This window comes from Phacochoerus africanus, chromosome 12, assembly GCF_016906955.1.
Source record: "Phacochoerus africanus isolate WHEZ1 chromosome 12, ROS_Pafr_v1, whole genome shotgun sequence".
NCBI lineage: Eukaryota > Metazoa > Chordata > Mammalia > Artiodactyla > Suidae > Phacochoerus > Phacochoerus africanus.
In genome coordinates this window covers 11,398,706-11,415,406 of record NC_062555.1, presented here as the reverse complement: position 1 = coordinate 11,415,406, position 16,701 = coordinate 11,398,706, and the positions used below count along the sequence as shown (strand labels likewise).

General features: G+C 45.5%; 1 protein-coding gene across 1 annotated transcript in view; it reads left to right on the top strand.

Moving 5' to 3' along the window:
* Positions 1 to 16,701, top strand: part of USH2A (usherin) — an 811,661-nt gene that overhangs the window by 751,838 nt on the left and 43,122 nt on the right. The window contains exon 64 of the mRNA XM_047754984.1: positions 13,908 to 14,117. Within this exon, the coding sequence (XP_047610940.1) occupies positions 13,908 to 14,117 (210 nt within the window). The remainder of the gene's footprint in view (positions 1 to 13,907; positions 14,118 to 16,701) is intronic.

The window sequence follows — 16,701 nt, the reverse complement described above, 5'->3', positions numbered from 1 at the left end:
GATCTTCTCATGACTAAGATGCCTATAAGCATCTAGGAAACGGCACCAGTCTCTCCGGAAGGCATGTTTGCAATGGAAACTGGAAACACAACTGCTTTCTTTGAAGAACCCATTGAATCGCTCCACTCTTTCCTTTCCAGATACTTTGGGGGGCTTTTGAGAAAGGTTAATTAATAATAAGGCAAGACAGAGGCTGTCATCCCACCAACACATTTTGACCTAGGAGCACTATTTCTGAAAAGCCAGGCTTTGACTTTTTCCACCCCCCCAGAGTTCTGCAGTGGAGAAGTACTTGGAGACAGAGACACAGAGAGATGTCGGCTGACCTTGGAATGTGTGAGGGTTTTCAGATCCATTGTTGACCCATAGTAGCTAAATGGACCCAGAAGTGAGTGACAGAATCGCTATTTAGTCTCACTTACTTTTCCCAGTGGTCATATCCTGACTTTTCACACAAATATAATATAATAATAACCATCTGTGAACGGAAGCTTGGCACGTGCCGTCAGCCTTTCCACGGAATAAAGCATGAGCCCCGGCAGCTGCTGACCTGCAGCCCCCCTGAGTAGAGCTCAGGGTGGAGACCAGCAGTGAGGCGCGCTGTGCTCTGGGAAAACTGGGAGAACAGGTCTTCAGAGAGTCCGATATGTTCAGGAGAAGATTTTATGAGCCCAATTCTTGCACCTTCTCATAGCTGTCAATCATGGCTAATGTCTGTGACCAGTAATAACGTTCACGGGACCAGCAGCAAATTTCTGTGAAACGTGTGCCTGGCTGCACGATCTCCCGCTTCACCTTTATGACTTAGATCTTAACATTTCCCCCTTTTTCTTTGGGGCAGTATTTCTGATAGCTCTGAAATACTGCCCCCTGGGCTGTAGTTAGTGGGCAAAATGAAAGCTGTCACTGTCGCCTGTGAGAACAGCCACTCCCGAGGATGGGCCAGGGAGCCCTGAGGGAACTCCTTTGCCTATCAAAGGAGCGATTCCAGGAAGCCCAGACTTTTGCATCCTCCCGTGGAAACGGGTTTTCTGTAAATCTGGTGATCTGTAAATCTTTTGTCCCTGCCACCTCCCCTTTGTTGCAAAAACTCACATAGCCTAGCTCTCCCCTCACCTCCTCAGAGCGGTTTCTCAGGGCTACCTGAAATGCCATCTCCCAGGCTTAAGTCCTAACTTCACCCCAAATAAAACTTAACTCTCAACTTTCAGGTGGTATTTTTTTAGTCAACACATCATTATTAATTTAGTGCTTATTGTGTGCTGAGGACTGTGCTAAAATTTTTATATGCATTAAGTCATGTTAATCATTTGGGGTAAGGATTATTATGAATAATAACACTTAGAAATCTAAAACCCTGCAAGATTTATTAACATGCCCAAGGACACACCTGGTATGGAAGAACTCAAATTTTTTTTTTTGTCTTTTTGCTATTTATTGGGCCGCTCCCGCGGCATATGGAGGTTCCCAGGCTAGGGGTCGAATCGGAGCTGTAGCCACCAGCCTACGCCAGAGCCACAGCAACGCGGGATCCTAGCCGTGTCTGCAACCTACACCACAGCTCACGGCAACGCCGGATCGTTAACCCACTGAGCAAGGGTGGGGATCGAACCCGCAACCTCATGGTTCCTAGTCGGATTCGTTAACCACTGCGCCACCACGGGAACTCCAGAACTCAAATTTGAACCTAAAAATTCAGGTTCCAAAGACTGTGTTCTTGGAACTCCCGTCGTGGTGCAGTAGTTAACGAATCCGACTAGGAACCATGAGGTTGCCGGTTCAATCCCTGGCCTTTCTCAGTGGGTTAAGGATCTGGCGTTGCCATGAGCTGTGGTGTAGGTTGCAGATGCAGCTTGGGTCCCGTGTTGCTTTGGCTGTGGTGTAGGTCGGCGGCTCCAGCTCCTATTCGACCCCTAGCCTGGGAACTTCCATATGCCGAGGGAGCAGCCCAAGAAATTCCAAAAAGACAAAAAGACAAAAAAAAAAAAAGGCTGTGTTCTTAAATTCACTCTCCAGCTGCTCCAAATGCCTTTGTGTACAGCTCTGGGACTTTCAAAATCTTTGGGGGTGGGGAGGGCAGTGTATGACTGTTCTTTCATTTTTTTTAATTTTTTAAAAAAATTTTGAAGTTGATTTACTTGTTGACTTCTTCCATACAGCAAAATGATGCAGTTATGTGTGTGTGTGTGTGTGTATGTATATACACACATATATGTGTATATATATATACTTTTTCAATATTCTCTCCCATTGTGTTTTGTCATATGATATTGAATATCATTCCTCATGCTATTTAGGAGGACCTAACTGTTTATCCATCCTCTATATAATAGTCTCCCTCTGCTGATCCCAAACTCCCATTCCTTCCCCCCCCACCCCCTCCCCCTTGGCAACCACAAGTGTGTCCTCTTTGTCTGAGTCTGTTTCTGTTTCATAGATACGTTCATTTGTGTCGTATTTTAGATTCCACATATAAGGATTATCATATGGTATTTGTCTTTTTCTTACTGATTTACTTTGCTTAGTATGATAATCTCTAGGTCAGTCCATGTGGCCTCACATGGCATTATTGCATTCATTTAATGGTTGAGTAATATTAGATACATAGATGGATAGATGGACCACATCTTCTTAATCCGTTCATCTGTCAGTGGACATTTGGGTTGCTTCCATATCCTGGCTATTGTGAATAGTACTGCTATGAGCATCGGGGTGCATGTATCTTTTCAAATTACAGTTTTGTCTGGATATGTGGGACGGAGGAGGAGTGGGATTGCTGGATCACATGATTTTTTTTTCGGGTTTTTTTGGTTGTTGTTGTCTTTTTTGGCATTTCTTGGGCCGCTCTCACGGCATATGGAGGTTCCCAGCCTAGGGGTTGAATCGGAGCCATAGCCACCAGCCTACCCCAGAGCCACAACAACGCGGGATGCGAGCCACATCTACAACCTGCGCCACAGCTCACGGCAACGCCGGATCCTTAAGCCACTGAGCAAGGACAGGGATCAAACCTGCATCCTCATGGACACTAGTCAGATTTGTTTCCACCGAGCCACAGTGGGAGCTCTTGCACCAGCCTTTTTGAGACTCCAGGCTCAGGGCCCTTGATCCTGCTCCTCCTTTGTCCAGAAAGGTCTTGGTCCAGATCTTCATATGGTGGCCTCCTTCTTTCATTTAGGATCCCAGCTTGCATACTGGACAATTCAACCATTCCCTACTATATCACCAGTACTATATAGTTTATACGCTGTAGATTGTTCCTTTTCTAGCACATACCATTACCTATTTGTTTAGCGTTTATTGGTTGCCCCTCCTGCAGGGTGTTAACTCCAGCCTTGTTCACTGCTGTACCCCCAGCTCATAGGAGAGTGTCTGCATAGAGAATGGCTCAATCAGTATCTCTTGAATGAGGAGCTCCCGTTATGGCTTAGCAGGTTAAGGACCTGATGTTGTCTCTATGAGGATGCACGTTCGATCCCTGGCCTCACTCAGTGGGTTAAGGATCCGGCGTTGCCATAAGCTGCAGTACAGTTTGCAGATGCAACTTGGATCTGGTGTTGCTGTGGCTATGGTGTAGGCCTCAGCTGCAGCTCCAATTCAACCCTGAGCCCAGGAACGTCCATGTGCCACAGGTGCGGCCATAAAGAGAAAAAAAAAAAAAAATCTGTTGAATTAATGGATGATAAGTAATCTGACCTAGTTAACTTTACTATCACTCCTAGAGATGTGAATCCTAATGGGTGATTGTGAGCTTAGCTTCCTCTGACAACTAAGTGTGGAGAAAGGAAGTCTTCCAATTCTGTGTTAGTAGGGTATCGTTATTTATTTTTTTAAATGATGTTGATTTTTGTCCATTATAGCTGGTTTACCATGTTCTGTCCATTTTCTACTGTACAGCAAGGTGACCCAATCACACATACAGATGTACGTTCTTTTCCTCACGTGATCATGCTCCATCATAAGTGACCGCATATAGTTCCCAGTAGGGTGTAGTTGTTATCTCACTTAACAGAGTGGAACTGAACTACATTTACACATGTTTGGAGCCGTATGGAAAGTATGTGATGTAGTAGTTGCCTCTTGTAACCTGCGGTATTGTTTAGAGCCTGTTGTGTGTATGGTTTAACTTATGCGCTATTGTTGAGCGCGTGGCATGTGGCAGCAGGTGTGGCCGCTGCGGTGTTTGTGGTCATTTCCACGACCGCCCTTCGGGGCTGTTCACCGCAGAAGCAGCCACCCCATGCAGGGCCCTGGGAGCGGCCCAGGGCAGGATCTCACACTCTCAGAGGATGGGGCCGAGTCCTCCTTCAACAGCAACAAAGTGGAGGTTCACGCACCTGGGTCAGAAAGCCGGCCCTCCCCTCGCCAGTTTGCTTACGCGTCTCTGTGCCCCTGTCTCCTCATGTGGAAACGGGTGATAGTGCTAATACCAGCCTCGTAGGATTGTTGGGAGAAGGAATAACGTGGTATGCATAATACACTTATAAAAGCACAAGTGGTCAATAAACCCATGAACTACGTTTACATAGCCTCTGTGAGGGATGGATGAGGCTAGATTCCTATTTTCTCTTAGGGAGAGCAGACACAAGCAATAAAAAGTAGTGTGTGACAGGAGTTCCCTGGTGGCACAGCAGGTTAAGGATCCAGCATTGTCACTGCCATGGCTCTGGCAACTGCTGTGGCGTGTGTTTGATCCCCTGGCCCAGGCATTTCTACATGTGCAGGTGCAGCCAAAAAAAAAAAAAAGTAGTGTGTAATAAATTCCAAATTTTATTATCATTATGAACATCAAATAGGAGCTAATTTCTGTATTTCACACTAGTCCTAAAGCCAGTTTTCCCCTCCCTTTATTTTAACCTTTCTAAAAAATGTTTTTCTTTCTATGGTTGCACACGTGGCATATGGAGGTTCCCAGGCTAGGGGTCCAATCGGAGCTGTAGCCGCCGGCCTACACCACAGCCACAGCAACACGGGATCCAAGCTGCATCTGCAACCTACACCCCAGCTCACGGCAACACCAGACCCTTAACCCCCTGAGCAAGGCCAAGGATTGAACCCACGTCCTCACAGACACTCTTAACCTGCAGAGCCACAGTGGGAATTCCCATCCCCTCCTTCTGTTTTAGGAGAGAGCCATTCTATTTATTGAGTGCCTCCAAAGCACAAGGCTGTGTGCTGAGCAACAATGACATTAGACTCCCATTTCTAGCGAGGCAAATGTCTTCTCATCTCTTTCCTAGCTTCTCATCTCTGAATTTCAAAAGTGTCAGTAGAAGGGGAGACAGTGTTCTGCTGAACCCTTCGTCCCCTGGGTCCCAGGATTCAATTAAAATTGTGTTCCATCCTGCCTGATCCAAAGAGTTTTAGATTAAAGGAGCCTGGCGCGCAAGGACCACATCTGTAAAAGCATGACTCTCATGTACCCAGCAAAGCACCATGCAAACAGAGATGCTGAAAAAAGTCCATTTGATGATGAAAGAAAATCAGTTAGGTAGATGGTAAAACAGACATAACTACATAGAGCTTTGCAGCAGGTTCTTCTTTTGTGACAGCAGCCTGCAGAACAGTTCATGAAATGTCTAAAAAAAAATCGTGGTATCATATCAGTTCAGATTTATCGCCTTCTCATTCTCAACCAGGAGTCTCTTTTAACCACCGTTCTGGCAAAGCCCATTTTGGCATGTTGCTCTTTGAAGGTATTCGGAACCCACAGCAGGCTACCCTTTCAAAAGACATTAGCGCGAGTGCCACGGGAAAATAGACTCCAAGGTTGGAGATGAATTGATATGATTTCCTTGATTGTATCTTTTTATTTATGAGGCATAATTTATGAGCGCTAGAGAGCAAACTGCAATGAGTGATGACTAACTAGAGCCAAAGTCATAAATCAGGAGCCGTGAAAGAAGAGGTGATTTTGATCGAATCTATTGAATCAGCTGTTGGCCGTAGCCAATGCAGGTACCGGAAAGACCTTTTTAATATCTATTTGTCTCTCCCCTGGGAATGTGATAACAATCTCATTACATGCCCCTAGAAAACAAATAATTTAATTGTTTGCCGGTTAACACGCAACCTGTTTACTCTTCTTATTAATTACTGGCATGGCTGTTCCTGTTGGATTTTTGTTTATTTCTGATGTGAATTGTCATGAAAATATATTCATAGTCTCCAGTTTTTAGAAACAACGACACTTCTCTAGGGGCTGATGGATATGAAACAATATTGCTGAAATTTTTTGTTTTAGCAAAAATTGTCATTATTCCTCAAGGAAGTATGTTAGAGAAAATCACAGAAGCTGCGGAGAACTGAAAAATCCCTCCATGTGTTAATCCTCTGAGGGTTAACAGTTGTATTTCCACTCATGAGAAACAGCCTGCAAGAGCAAAATCTTAAATTGCTCCACTGTCACTTGCATTAGGAGTCAACAGATTAGAGGGTTTTTGTGAAAGATCACTGGTTTAACTTGGTTATTCCTGCAGTCCATTTTTACATGGAAAATGATAGCAGGAGTTCTCGCTGTGGCTCAGCAGAAACGAATCCAACTAGTATCCATAAGGATGCAGGTTCGATCCCTGGCCTGGCCGCTCAGTGGGTTAAGGGTCCTGTGTTGCCATGATCTGCAGTGTCAGTCACAGACGCGGCTCAGATCCAGTGTTGCTGTGGCTGTGGCTGTGGCCACTAACTACAGCTCTGATTCGACCCCTAACCTGGGAACTTCCATATGCCATGGTGTGGCCCTAGAGAGACAAAAAAAAAAAAAAAGAAAAAAAAGAAAAAAGCAAATACAAGACCAGATAGACATGAGCTGGATCCTGGCAGTACGGAAAGCATTACCGAGCATGTTCTCTTGGTCTTATGAAGACTTGTAACGTTTCCTCAGGCGAAAGAATCATAAGGTATTTTTACAGTTAAGGAGCTTTTTATGATATGATAAAGAAAAACACATGAAGAAACTCTGGAACTTTAAGAGTTTCTCAAAAAAAAAGAAAAAAAAAAGAGTGGCTCAGTGGGTTAAGAACCCGGCTAGTATCTATGAGGATGTGAGTTCGATCCCTGGCCTCTCACAGTGGGTTAAGGAGCTGGTGTTGCCACAAGCTGCAGTGTAGGTCGCAGATGTGGCTTGGATCTGGCATTGTTGGCTGTGATGTAGGCCAATGGCTGAGGCTCAGATTTGACTCCTAGCCTGGGAATTTCCAGTATGCCACAGGGCAGTAAGTTAAAAAAAAAAAAGGCAAAAGCCTAAAGCAATGTTTCTCAATCCTGGATGCATAGTAGAATCACTTGAGGAGCTGTGGAAAAATACACATGCCTGAGCCTGACCACAGGTCACTTTAAACAGAATTTCCAGGGATAGGGCCCAGCCGTCTCTCAAGTGCAGCCAAGATTGAGAGCCTCTGGCCTAAAGAGGGTGAAAAGTGCGCCCCCACCTCCCCCCCCAAAAAAAAAAACCAGTTCCCTTGTGTTACAGCAGGTTAAAGATCTCGTGTTGTCACTGCTGTGGCGTGGGTTCAGCCCGTGGCCCCGGAACATTCACAGGCAGCAGGTGCAGCCACAAAAGGGAGAGGGCATTCTTTTTGCCCTAGGACTGCACTTGGGAAATATCAGCCCTAGGGAATGTTATATAAACAGCTCCGAGCCTCTGCGTGAGACAAAGCATTAAAATGAAAACTACTTTACAGTCAAGAGGAGAAATTGAGGACGACTCATTGTGGCCCAGTGGGTTAAGAACCCAACATCGTGTCCATGAGAAAGAGGGTTGGATCCGTGGCCTCACTCAGTGGCTTAAGGATCCGGGGTTGCCATGGCTGTGGCGTAGGCCTGCAGCTGCAGCTTCAGTTCAACCCCTAGCCTGTGAATGTCCATATGCTGCAGGTACAGCCATTAAAAAATAAAAGAATTAATTAATTAATGTTAGAAAGAATGGAAATTGCGCTAAAGAATAACTAGCTCAGTAGCATGTGTACCCGGTGGGCCACCACTCCAGGGGAGTTTCTCTGCATCTCCCCTTCTCCCATCCTTCTCTTTTTTACAAAATTTATTACAAATGCTTCTGTTTATAAATTCTTGCTTTCCTTCCAGAGTAAAATTAGAAGAAGAAATGAATGTTAGGTGAGAGGCATTAGAAGCATTTGGCATATTTAATAATATTCTTTGGCGCTGCCAGGAAACAAACCGACCCAAGTTCCAGAAATAATAGTGTTTCGAGAAATCAGCACCTGAGGTGAACACCAGGCAGCAAATGGTTGCTCTTCCAAGGCTGGGGAAGTCTCTGGTTCTGTTGGGAACTGTGGCCGCTGCAGTGAACTGCGTGAGGATCATTGCAGTTGTAACAGATGCAAACAGACGCAGGCTGCGTGCTGATCCGAATGCCTGGAGGTGATGGCGAAAGTCACGGGAAGTACAGCTGCACAAGCCGTCGCATCATCAGACCCGGAAACGTGGTCCCCAGAGTTCTGAACCTGGGTCTACGGAGAATAGCCCTCTGTTTCTCAAACAAGACCAGGCATAAGCATCACTTGGAAATGTGTTAAAGACAGGTTCTGAGATCTTTTAACTAGAAATTCTCTAACAAATGATGCTTTTTTTTTTTTTTTCCAGGCTTTTTAGGGCTGCACTCAGGGCATGTGGAAGTTCCCAGGCTAGGGTCGACTGGGGCTGTAGTTGCCAGCTACAGCCACAGCACTGCAGGATCAGAGCCAAATCTGCAACCTACACCACAGCTCACGGCAACGCCGGATCCTTAACCCACTGAACGAGGCCAGGGATTGCACCTGCGTCCTTATAGATGCTAGTCAGACTCGTCAACCACTGAGCCACGACAAGAACTTCCCCCAAATGATTTTGACGACAGTAGCCAGGGAACACATTTTGACAAAGATGCCTTCGAAGGAAGAGTTGTAAGAGGTAGTTTTCAACAGAGGACAAACGGTTGAACCCGTTGCCCCCACTGCAGTGAGATTTGGGCAGCATAGCGACAGCTGTTGACTTTTCATGTGATTAAAACTTTTATTTATTTATTTATTTTTTTTTGCTTTTTAGGGCTGCACCCGAGGCATGTGGAAGTTCCAAGACTCAGGGTCGATTGAATTGGAGCTGCAGCTGCTAGCCTACACTGCAACCACAGCAACATGGGGTCCGATCCATGTCTGCCACCTATACCACAGCTGACAGCAACGCTGGATCCTTAACCCACTGAGCGAGGCCAGGGACTGAACCCGCAGTCTTGCAGATATTACTCAGGTTTGTTACTGCTGAGCCACAATGGGAACTCCCTCATGTGATTAAAACTTTTTAAAGCAAAATACAGTGATTAGTCCTGGGGGGGGTGGGGAGGCGGGCAGAGAGTAAATAAAAGGACAATTTTATTTTTTAGTAGACACCAACATGAAGGGATAATGGCCACTAGTTAGATAACAAAATTAGATTGAAAACAAACGGAAACCGCTATATTAATCTACTACTTCTCTAGTCAGTCATAGAATTTGCAGTTAGATCATTTTAGTTAGTTTTAATTTATTCACATAGTTTTCTATACCACCTTACGTTGTAACTTCTTTCACGGTTTCAACCAAAACCTTCGGAAGAAAGCACCCCAACTCAACCTGTTCTCATTTTTAACAGCTCTGCACTGGCAAGTCCCTAACTCTGAGTGTTACCACATGTGTGTGTGTGTGTGTGTGTATGCATGTGTGTACACACGCAAGTGTACATTAAAACCTAAATAATAAGTTAGTCTAATGGACACATTAATCGCCTTTATTTTTTTTTATCCTGAAAGAATAAATATGTTCAGTTCAACTGGATACTGTGGCTATAAGGATATTCTGAGTAAACTCAAGATGAGAGGTGTCCTCACCCTTTTTTTCTTGTGGCCGTGAAATTCATCAGCTCTCCTTCTGTTTTTGACTCCTATAATGTCTCTTCTTTTCTGTGAGTAGCTCACATGCCGTTTATATACTCAGTGATCTTATGAGGGATGCTTGGGATGCAGACCAGCTGGATTGGCTTATCAGGTAGGTAACAGGTAGGTAGATGACAGGTAGGTAGGAAGGTAGAATACGCAGAGATAAAGTAGGCAACTCAACCTCTATTCTCAGGATCTTTCATTTCTTGATTTTTGTATAGGTTCACTAGGCATAAAAGATCAGGGCATATGACCCAGATTTTTCCCGCAGGTCTCTGCTTTTTCTTTTTCCTCCATTGCCAAGACCAGCTCAGCAGGTGAGGGCTGAAGAACGGGTGCGGTGACACTTAAGGGAAAAGTTAACAGAAAACAAGACATAGAGACATCTATCTTAATTAAAGGTGGGAACCGGGGGACTCAGGGCCTCAGGGACCAAGAGCCTCACCTCAAGCTACCACACTGCTGTTATTGTGCTCTTTAGGATTAAGTCAAGTGAAGCGGGGAGGGGGGGGTATGCAGGTGCAGGATATAGTTCTTTTTATTATTTAAAAAGTTCTTTTATTATGTCAAAAGTCACATGGCTGGTAGATGGTTAAGCTTTTATTCTGACCTTTAGGCATTTAACAATCTTTGTTCTTCAGCTTAAGTCGTTTCCCAGCACTGCCACTGTTTTTCAAGCAGGAATAGGGGGTCAAGTGAAGCAGGACAAGATGGAGTTTTCACATAGACAATAGAAGCAAAGAGGCTGAGAAAAGACGGTAGAAACATGTCTCCCGACACTCCACGTAAAGGTGCACCCAAATCTCGAAGCCACTGTTTCCCAGTAGAAATAAGTCATAAGCATCATCTGTTCATGTTTTTAGCCTGCAGCCCAAACTAGAGTTTCTTTATCTCTTGCTTAGCTGGACTTGGACAAAAATCCACCAAGTTGTTTGGAGAAAGGACTTTTGACCTCAACAGAGAGAAAGAATATCACTGGCAGTTTCCTTTTCCTTTCCTTCGGGTGATTTGGTAGGAGAGACACTGCCTTTGGTCCAGGTTTGGTGAAGTCCCATGATGCTTCATCATCACAGCTGTCTCTTCATTGCAACTGCTTTCATTTTCAGAGGAGCTCATGTAAATAGGCTGCTCCTGCTTTGCATAAGCACGTTGATTTATATGAATGCTATTTTGATCTCAAATTGATTGAATACTAAAAAGAAAGGCTCGGAGAAAAGCCCTGGAATGTGAAGGTCTCCTGTCAAAGACAAAAGACACTAGACCCAAATACCTTCATTCCCAGGTACTGATGGGATTGGGTATTGCCTGGATTTTAGAAGAGGATGTTTCCAAGGAAATACAGCGAAACACCAGATTATTGAGACTTGAGTGTTTTAAAATACAATGGAATAAATGACATTTTGGAAATAGTAAAAGCCCGGGCAATGCAGAGAGGCGTGAGGTTCCATCCTATCTGCCAAGACCAGCATTAAAAAGCTGTGGCACTCCGTAATTAACTGGCAAGTTGCTGAATTTTTATTTTCTCACGCCCAGTTGCCCTTTCCTCCTCATTTTCTTCTCCATCAATTGTGGCCCCCACTAAAATTCTGTATCCCCTGAAATCAACAATCAAAGCCCTACTGTTGGCAAAGAATTGAATATCAGTACGTGCACCCCTTTCTCGGGAATATTTTCAAACATTGTCACTCATCGTGGCATAAAAAAAAACGCTCCCCTAGCCCCTGGAAAGAAATTTGCTGCAAAGGGGGTTAATCTGGAACAGACTAAGGTATCGGGGACTCCTGACATCAGCCCTGACATCTGACCTCTCATCAGTTGCCCCCTACACCTGCCCTCCCTGTGGTAAGACTGACCTTGACCATTCCAGAGGGGATGCTAAGAGCAGGTGCACTTGTGTTCTTCCCCAGACTCTAGTTTCCAAGGAGCCCGGCTCTCCCATTGCCCAGACGGTTTCCTGCTCCTTACCTCCCTGGGTCTATCAAAAACACACCTCCTTCCCTTGAAACAGCCTGGGCATGTCTATTTACCCTTGCAAGCTAAGAGACTTTTACCTAATCCACAAGTGCAGGTATTTGTCTATAGCAAAGTCATGTAGCATTTGTGATCTTGAGTTATTTGTTGGTACAGATGCCATGCAAAAAATCAAAAACCCAGTTTGCTAGAAAGAGCCGTAAAAGAGGGTTTGGGTGGCAGATTTCTGGCATCAGCTCTTGTAACTTATGTTACCTGGTGCAAGAGAGTCCCATTTCAGAGCCTCGCTTTCCTCCTCCGTAAAAGCGACGAAAAATACATCCTCCGGCCACTTTACAAGGTTATGTGGTGAGCACCAAGTCAGCCAGCATTCGCTAAAGTGCTTTGTCAAGTACAGAATTTATACAAATGTGAGTGATTATCATGTAAACAATGAGAGCAATGTATCGGAGCTCTAAAAAGAGGAGACGCTGCTTTGTAAGTAGGTTACATCTTTTTAAAATGGGGCAGTATGTCAATTACTTCTCAATACAACTGGGGAAGGGGGAAAAACAGGGCTTCTGGCAATCCTGTCTGCAAGAGGATGGAGATTTGCCTGTGACAGCAATCCAAGAGCAATTCAACAGCAGAAATTTTACCTTTACAGAAAAATCTGCTCCCCACATATGTGTGGAAACCCTGGGGGGAGTTGGCCTAACTACTGAAAACCTCTCTAATAGCTATTGAGTCTCTTAAAGATATTATGGATGCAAAGGCCACGTGAACAAAAATGAAACTAAACTCCCCAGGGCAAAGTATATTCTCCTAGTGTTTTCTAAATATCTCGTATTTTGCACGTTCCTCATGCTCTTTTATCACAGCCCACATAGAATGTGGACAGTCTAGGACCCAACAAGTTTCCCAGACTTGTCTTTAAAAGCTTAGAACAGGAGTTCCCATCGTGGCGCAGTGGTTAACAAATCCGACGAGGAACCTTGAGGTTGTGGGTTTGATCCCTGCCCTTGCTCAGTGGGTTAAGGATCCGGCGTTGCCCTGAGCTGTGGTGTAGGTCGCAGACGCGGCTCGGATCCCGCGTTGCTGTGGCTGTGGCTGTGGCTGGCAGCTACAGCTCCGATGGGACCCCTAGCCTGGGAACCTCCGCATGCCACGGGAGCGGCCCAAGAAATGGCAAAAAGACAAAAACAAACAAAAAAAAGCTCAGAACAAAATAATGTACATATAGAATATATATCATATGTACTGTAATATGTGTATATGTGTGTGTATACATGCTATACATATGTTTATGTATGTATCTGTGTGTGCGAGTGTACGTGTGTCTGTATATATTCACAGGAGACATGTCCTGAAGTTAGACTTGCGCAACTCGCCAGCTTACCGAGGAAGACGCCTACCTCTAAACATGCAGACCGTCTGCTTGTATCGCCGTTTCGATCTATCATCCTGATTGATCACCGCGGCGTCGGCTCTTCTTGGGCCTCATTTAACCCCATCCACTCGCGCATCCATCCGCTCCGTCTATTGTACCTGACATTCTACAAATGACTTACTCATGCAAATGATGACCCAAGGCAACCTTTTAGGAGATTCGTGTTTAATTATACAAATGGTGCTTGATAAATAAGATTATCCGTCCTCCCATATGTTTATGCCCTCCTTGATGAAAGGAAAATTTAATTTCCATGCAGATGGGGTGGGGCCCGGGTGTAAGAATTGCTGAGTTTTACGGAATCTGCAGATCCATCGGTTTGCAGGCACTGCCAGAGTCACGCCACAGCCCACACAGAGTCCGGCCGTTTGTCATTAGGCTTCCGACAGCCCGCTGCCTTCCGAAATCCGGGCTCTGGAGGGCCCCCTCTGTGTTCGCAGGGTCAAGGGCCAGAAAGGGAAGGACCTGACCTCCTTCACGATCCCAGAGTCGCTAGATCCAGGTTTATCGCCGTTGTGTTCAGTTGCTCCGAGTGGCCCACATCTTTGCCACCTGAGGGTGTCTCGCTCTTGATGGGTCTCATTGATTTCTCTCTCTTCCGAGGTCTGGGCCGTGAATGCCGCCGGAAAAGCCCCCAGTCGCTGGACGCGCTGCAGAACGGGGCCCGCCCCCCCGGAAGGTCTCAGAGCCCCCGCATTCCACGTGGTCTCTCCCACCCAAGCAGTGGCCAACATCAGCGCCCCCCAGAAGCCCAACGGGATCATCAGTCTCTACAGACTGTTCTCCAAGGACACGGGCGGGGCCCAGACGCTGGTGAGCAGCCGTATTCTGATCGTCTTATTTGAAACATATAATGAACCTTGGTGCCCTGGCTGTCTCTTCCCCTTGATCCTTCTTTTGTATCCATCTGTTCTCAACTGCCCTGTCGTAACCTTAGATTCCTTCAGTAGAGAAATGGCCTTAGGAAGCACACAGGAAATATGCAAACGCTGAGAAAGGAGGACTGAAGGTGGTATTGAAGGCTTCTGTGAACCTTATAAGAAACTTAAGACTGTAGACAGGAGTTCCCACCGTGGTTCAGTGGTTAACGAATCCGACAAGGAACCATGAGGTTGCAGGTTCGATCCCTGCCCTTGCTCAGTGGGTTAAGGATCCGGCGTTGCCATGAGCTCTGGTGTGGGTCGCAGACGCGGCTCGGATCCCACGTTGCTGTGGCTCTGGTGTAGGCCGGGGGCTACAGCTCCTATTCGAGGACCCCTAGCCTGGGAACCTCCATATGCCATGGGAGTGGCCCAAGAAACGGCAAAAAGACAAAAAAAAAAAAAAAGCTGGTGGTTAGTGGCCCCAGGACTGGTTCTGGTGCTCTTCCTTTTTGAAATGAAGATTCCTTCATCAAGTCATTAACACCTTCCATTTGTTGGGAGTTTTAGTTCCGCAGAAGCTTCAAAAATATTGTTATGTGTATCCCTTGAGGGGGAACCAGGACCCTGCCCCAAGGCTGCACTATTGTTTCCTGACTCCTCCACCCCGGTTTCACATGCCCTCCCTTCCCTGATCAGCGACTGTTTGAACCCGCCCTTGGAACCCAGGGAAGGCTGTGGAAGCTAAAGCTTATTCCCTAAAAACAAGAAAGGGGGACAGAAAGGCCCAGGAGCCCCATAGGACCCTGCTCAGTTTCAAATAGCATAAATGATAATATGAAAAAGGGGAAAAACAGAGCAAAGGATATCCTTGAAGCCCCACTTTGGGCATGAGCAGATCTCTAATGACACCCTGAAAACTCAGACTTGGCTTTTGGAGAACCTTCTCAGACGTGGAGAAAGTTCTGACTCTTTGGAAGGGAGAGCAGAGCAGCTCAGCGGAGCCCTGCTCCACAGTCTGTGTGCTGACACGTTGGGGACACGTGGAGGAAGCAAGATGGACTGTGGAGGAAAAACATCTTTCACACTGTGTTCCAGCCAAGCCACTGGCTGGAAAGGACACTCAGAACCAGCTAGACCACTGCCCGCGTTACCTAGATGAAGAGGCTGCGAGCCAGCGGGGGAAGTCGGAAGGCTCCTTTCTCTGCAGGACAGCTGGTGTCGCTCTCACATTTCCCATGAATAAGTATAGATTATAATACTTTGTTCACACAAACCTCATAGAGAAATTGCGCCCATCATCCCAGTATTACCTTCTAAATTATTTAGACCAATTTAGGGAACAGTTTTGGCACACGGGAAGACATCCTCTGAGGCCAGTGTGCCAGGTATTGAAACACAGTTTCAAAAGACAACGCGCATGCAAGGAAGTGTCGTATTGAATGTTAAAGAAATATTAGCATATTTTCTACAAGGCTTTGTAGTCAATAAATATAGATGATGTAAATACAATCAACCCTTGATTATCCATGCTTGTAAAGTGATAATATTAATAAACTAAAGTAATTTCTCTTTGGAGTGCAATGTACACATTTTTTAAATAACAGGTAGCTCATCTTAATTGAATGTTGCTTATATCAATGTGAAAATTAGTCTCCAGTTTCTGAGCTCTTCTGTTCCGAAGAGCACTGAATAAATCTACAATAAGGGAGTTCCCTTGTGGAGCAGTGGGTTAAGGATCTGATGTTGTCAATGCAGCATCTTGGGTTGCTGCGCTGTGGTCTGAGTTCAGTCCCTGGCCCTGGAACTTCCACATGCCTCGGGCATGGCCAAAAAAAAAAAAAAACCACAAAAAGGTTAAAAAAAAATTTGCTACAGATAAACCGAAAAATGTATAATGCAACAAAGATAATTGAAGAAAAAAACTATATTTCATACAAATCAACACACTTAGAGGAATAGACTTTCAAACTCTTAAATGTGTGTGTGTGTGTGTATGTGTGTGCATTTTTAAATACCCAACTATTAAATACCCAACTCTGAGATTTCAGGGGATTTGAGGGGATTTTTGACACAAAAAATTACATATAAGTACCAATGGCAGACTATGGACCTTAGTGAACATTGACTTTGAAATATAACTCAAATAGAGATTTCGTTTTTCGAAAAGACATCATTCTGAAGGTCACAGAGCTTGGTCAATGTTTGTGAGTGTTGTGCCATTTTCTAGTATCTTCCTTTCTTTCTTTTTTGTCTTTTGTCTTTTTAGGGCCGCATCTGGGGCACATGGAGGTTCCCAGGCTGGGGTCTAATTGGAGCTACAGCCGCCAGCCACAGCCACAGCCGCAGCAATGCGGGATCGGGGCAGCGTCTGTGACCCACACCACAGCTCACGGCAACGCCGGATCCTCAACCCACTGAGCGAGGCCGGGGATCGAACCCAGAACCTCCTGGTTTCTAGTCAGATTCGTTTCTGCTGTGCCACAATGGGAACTCCTCTAGTATCTTTCTATGGTAGCAGACCACACGGTACCTTG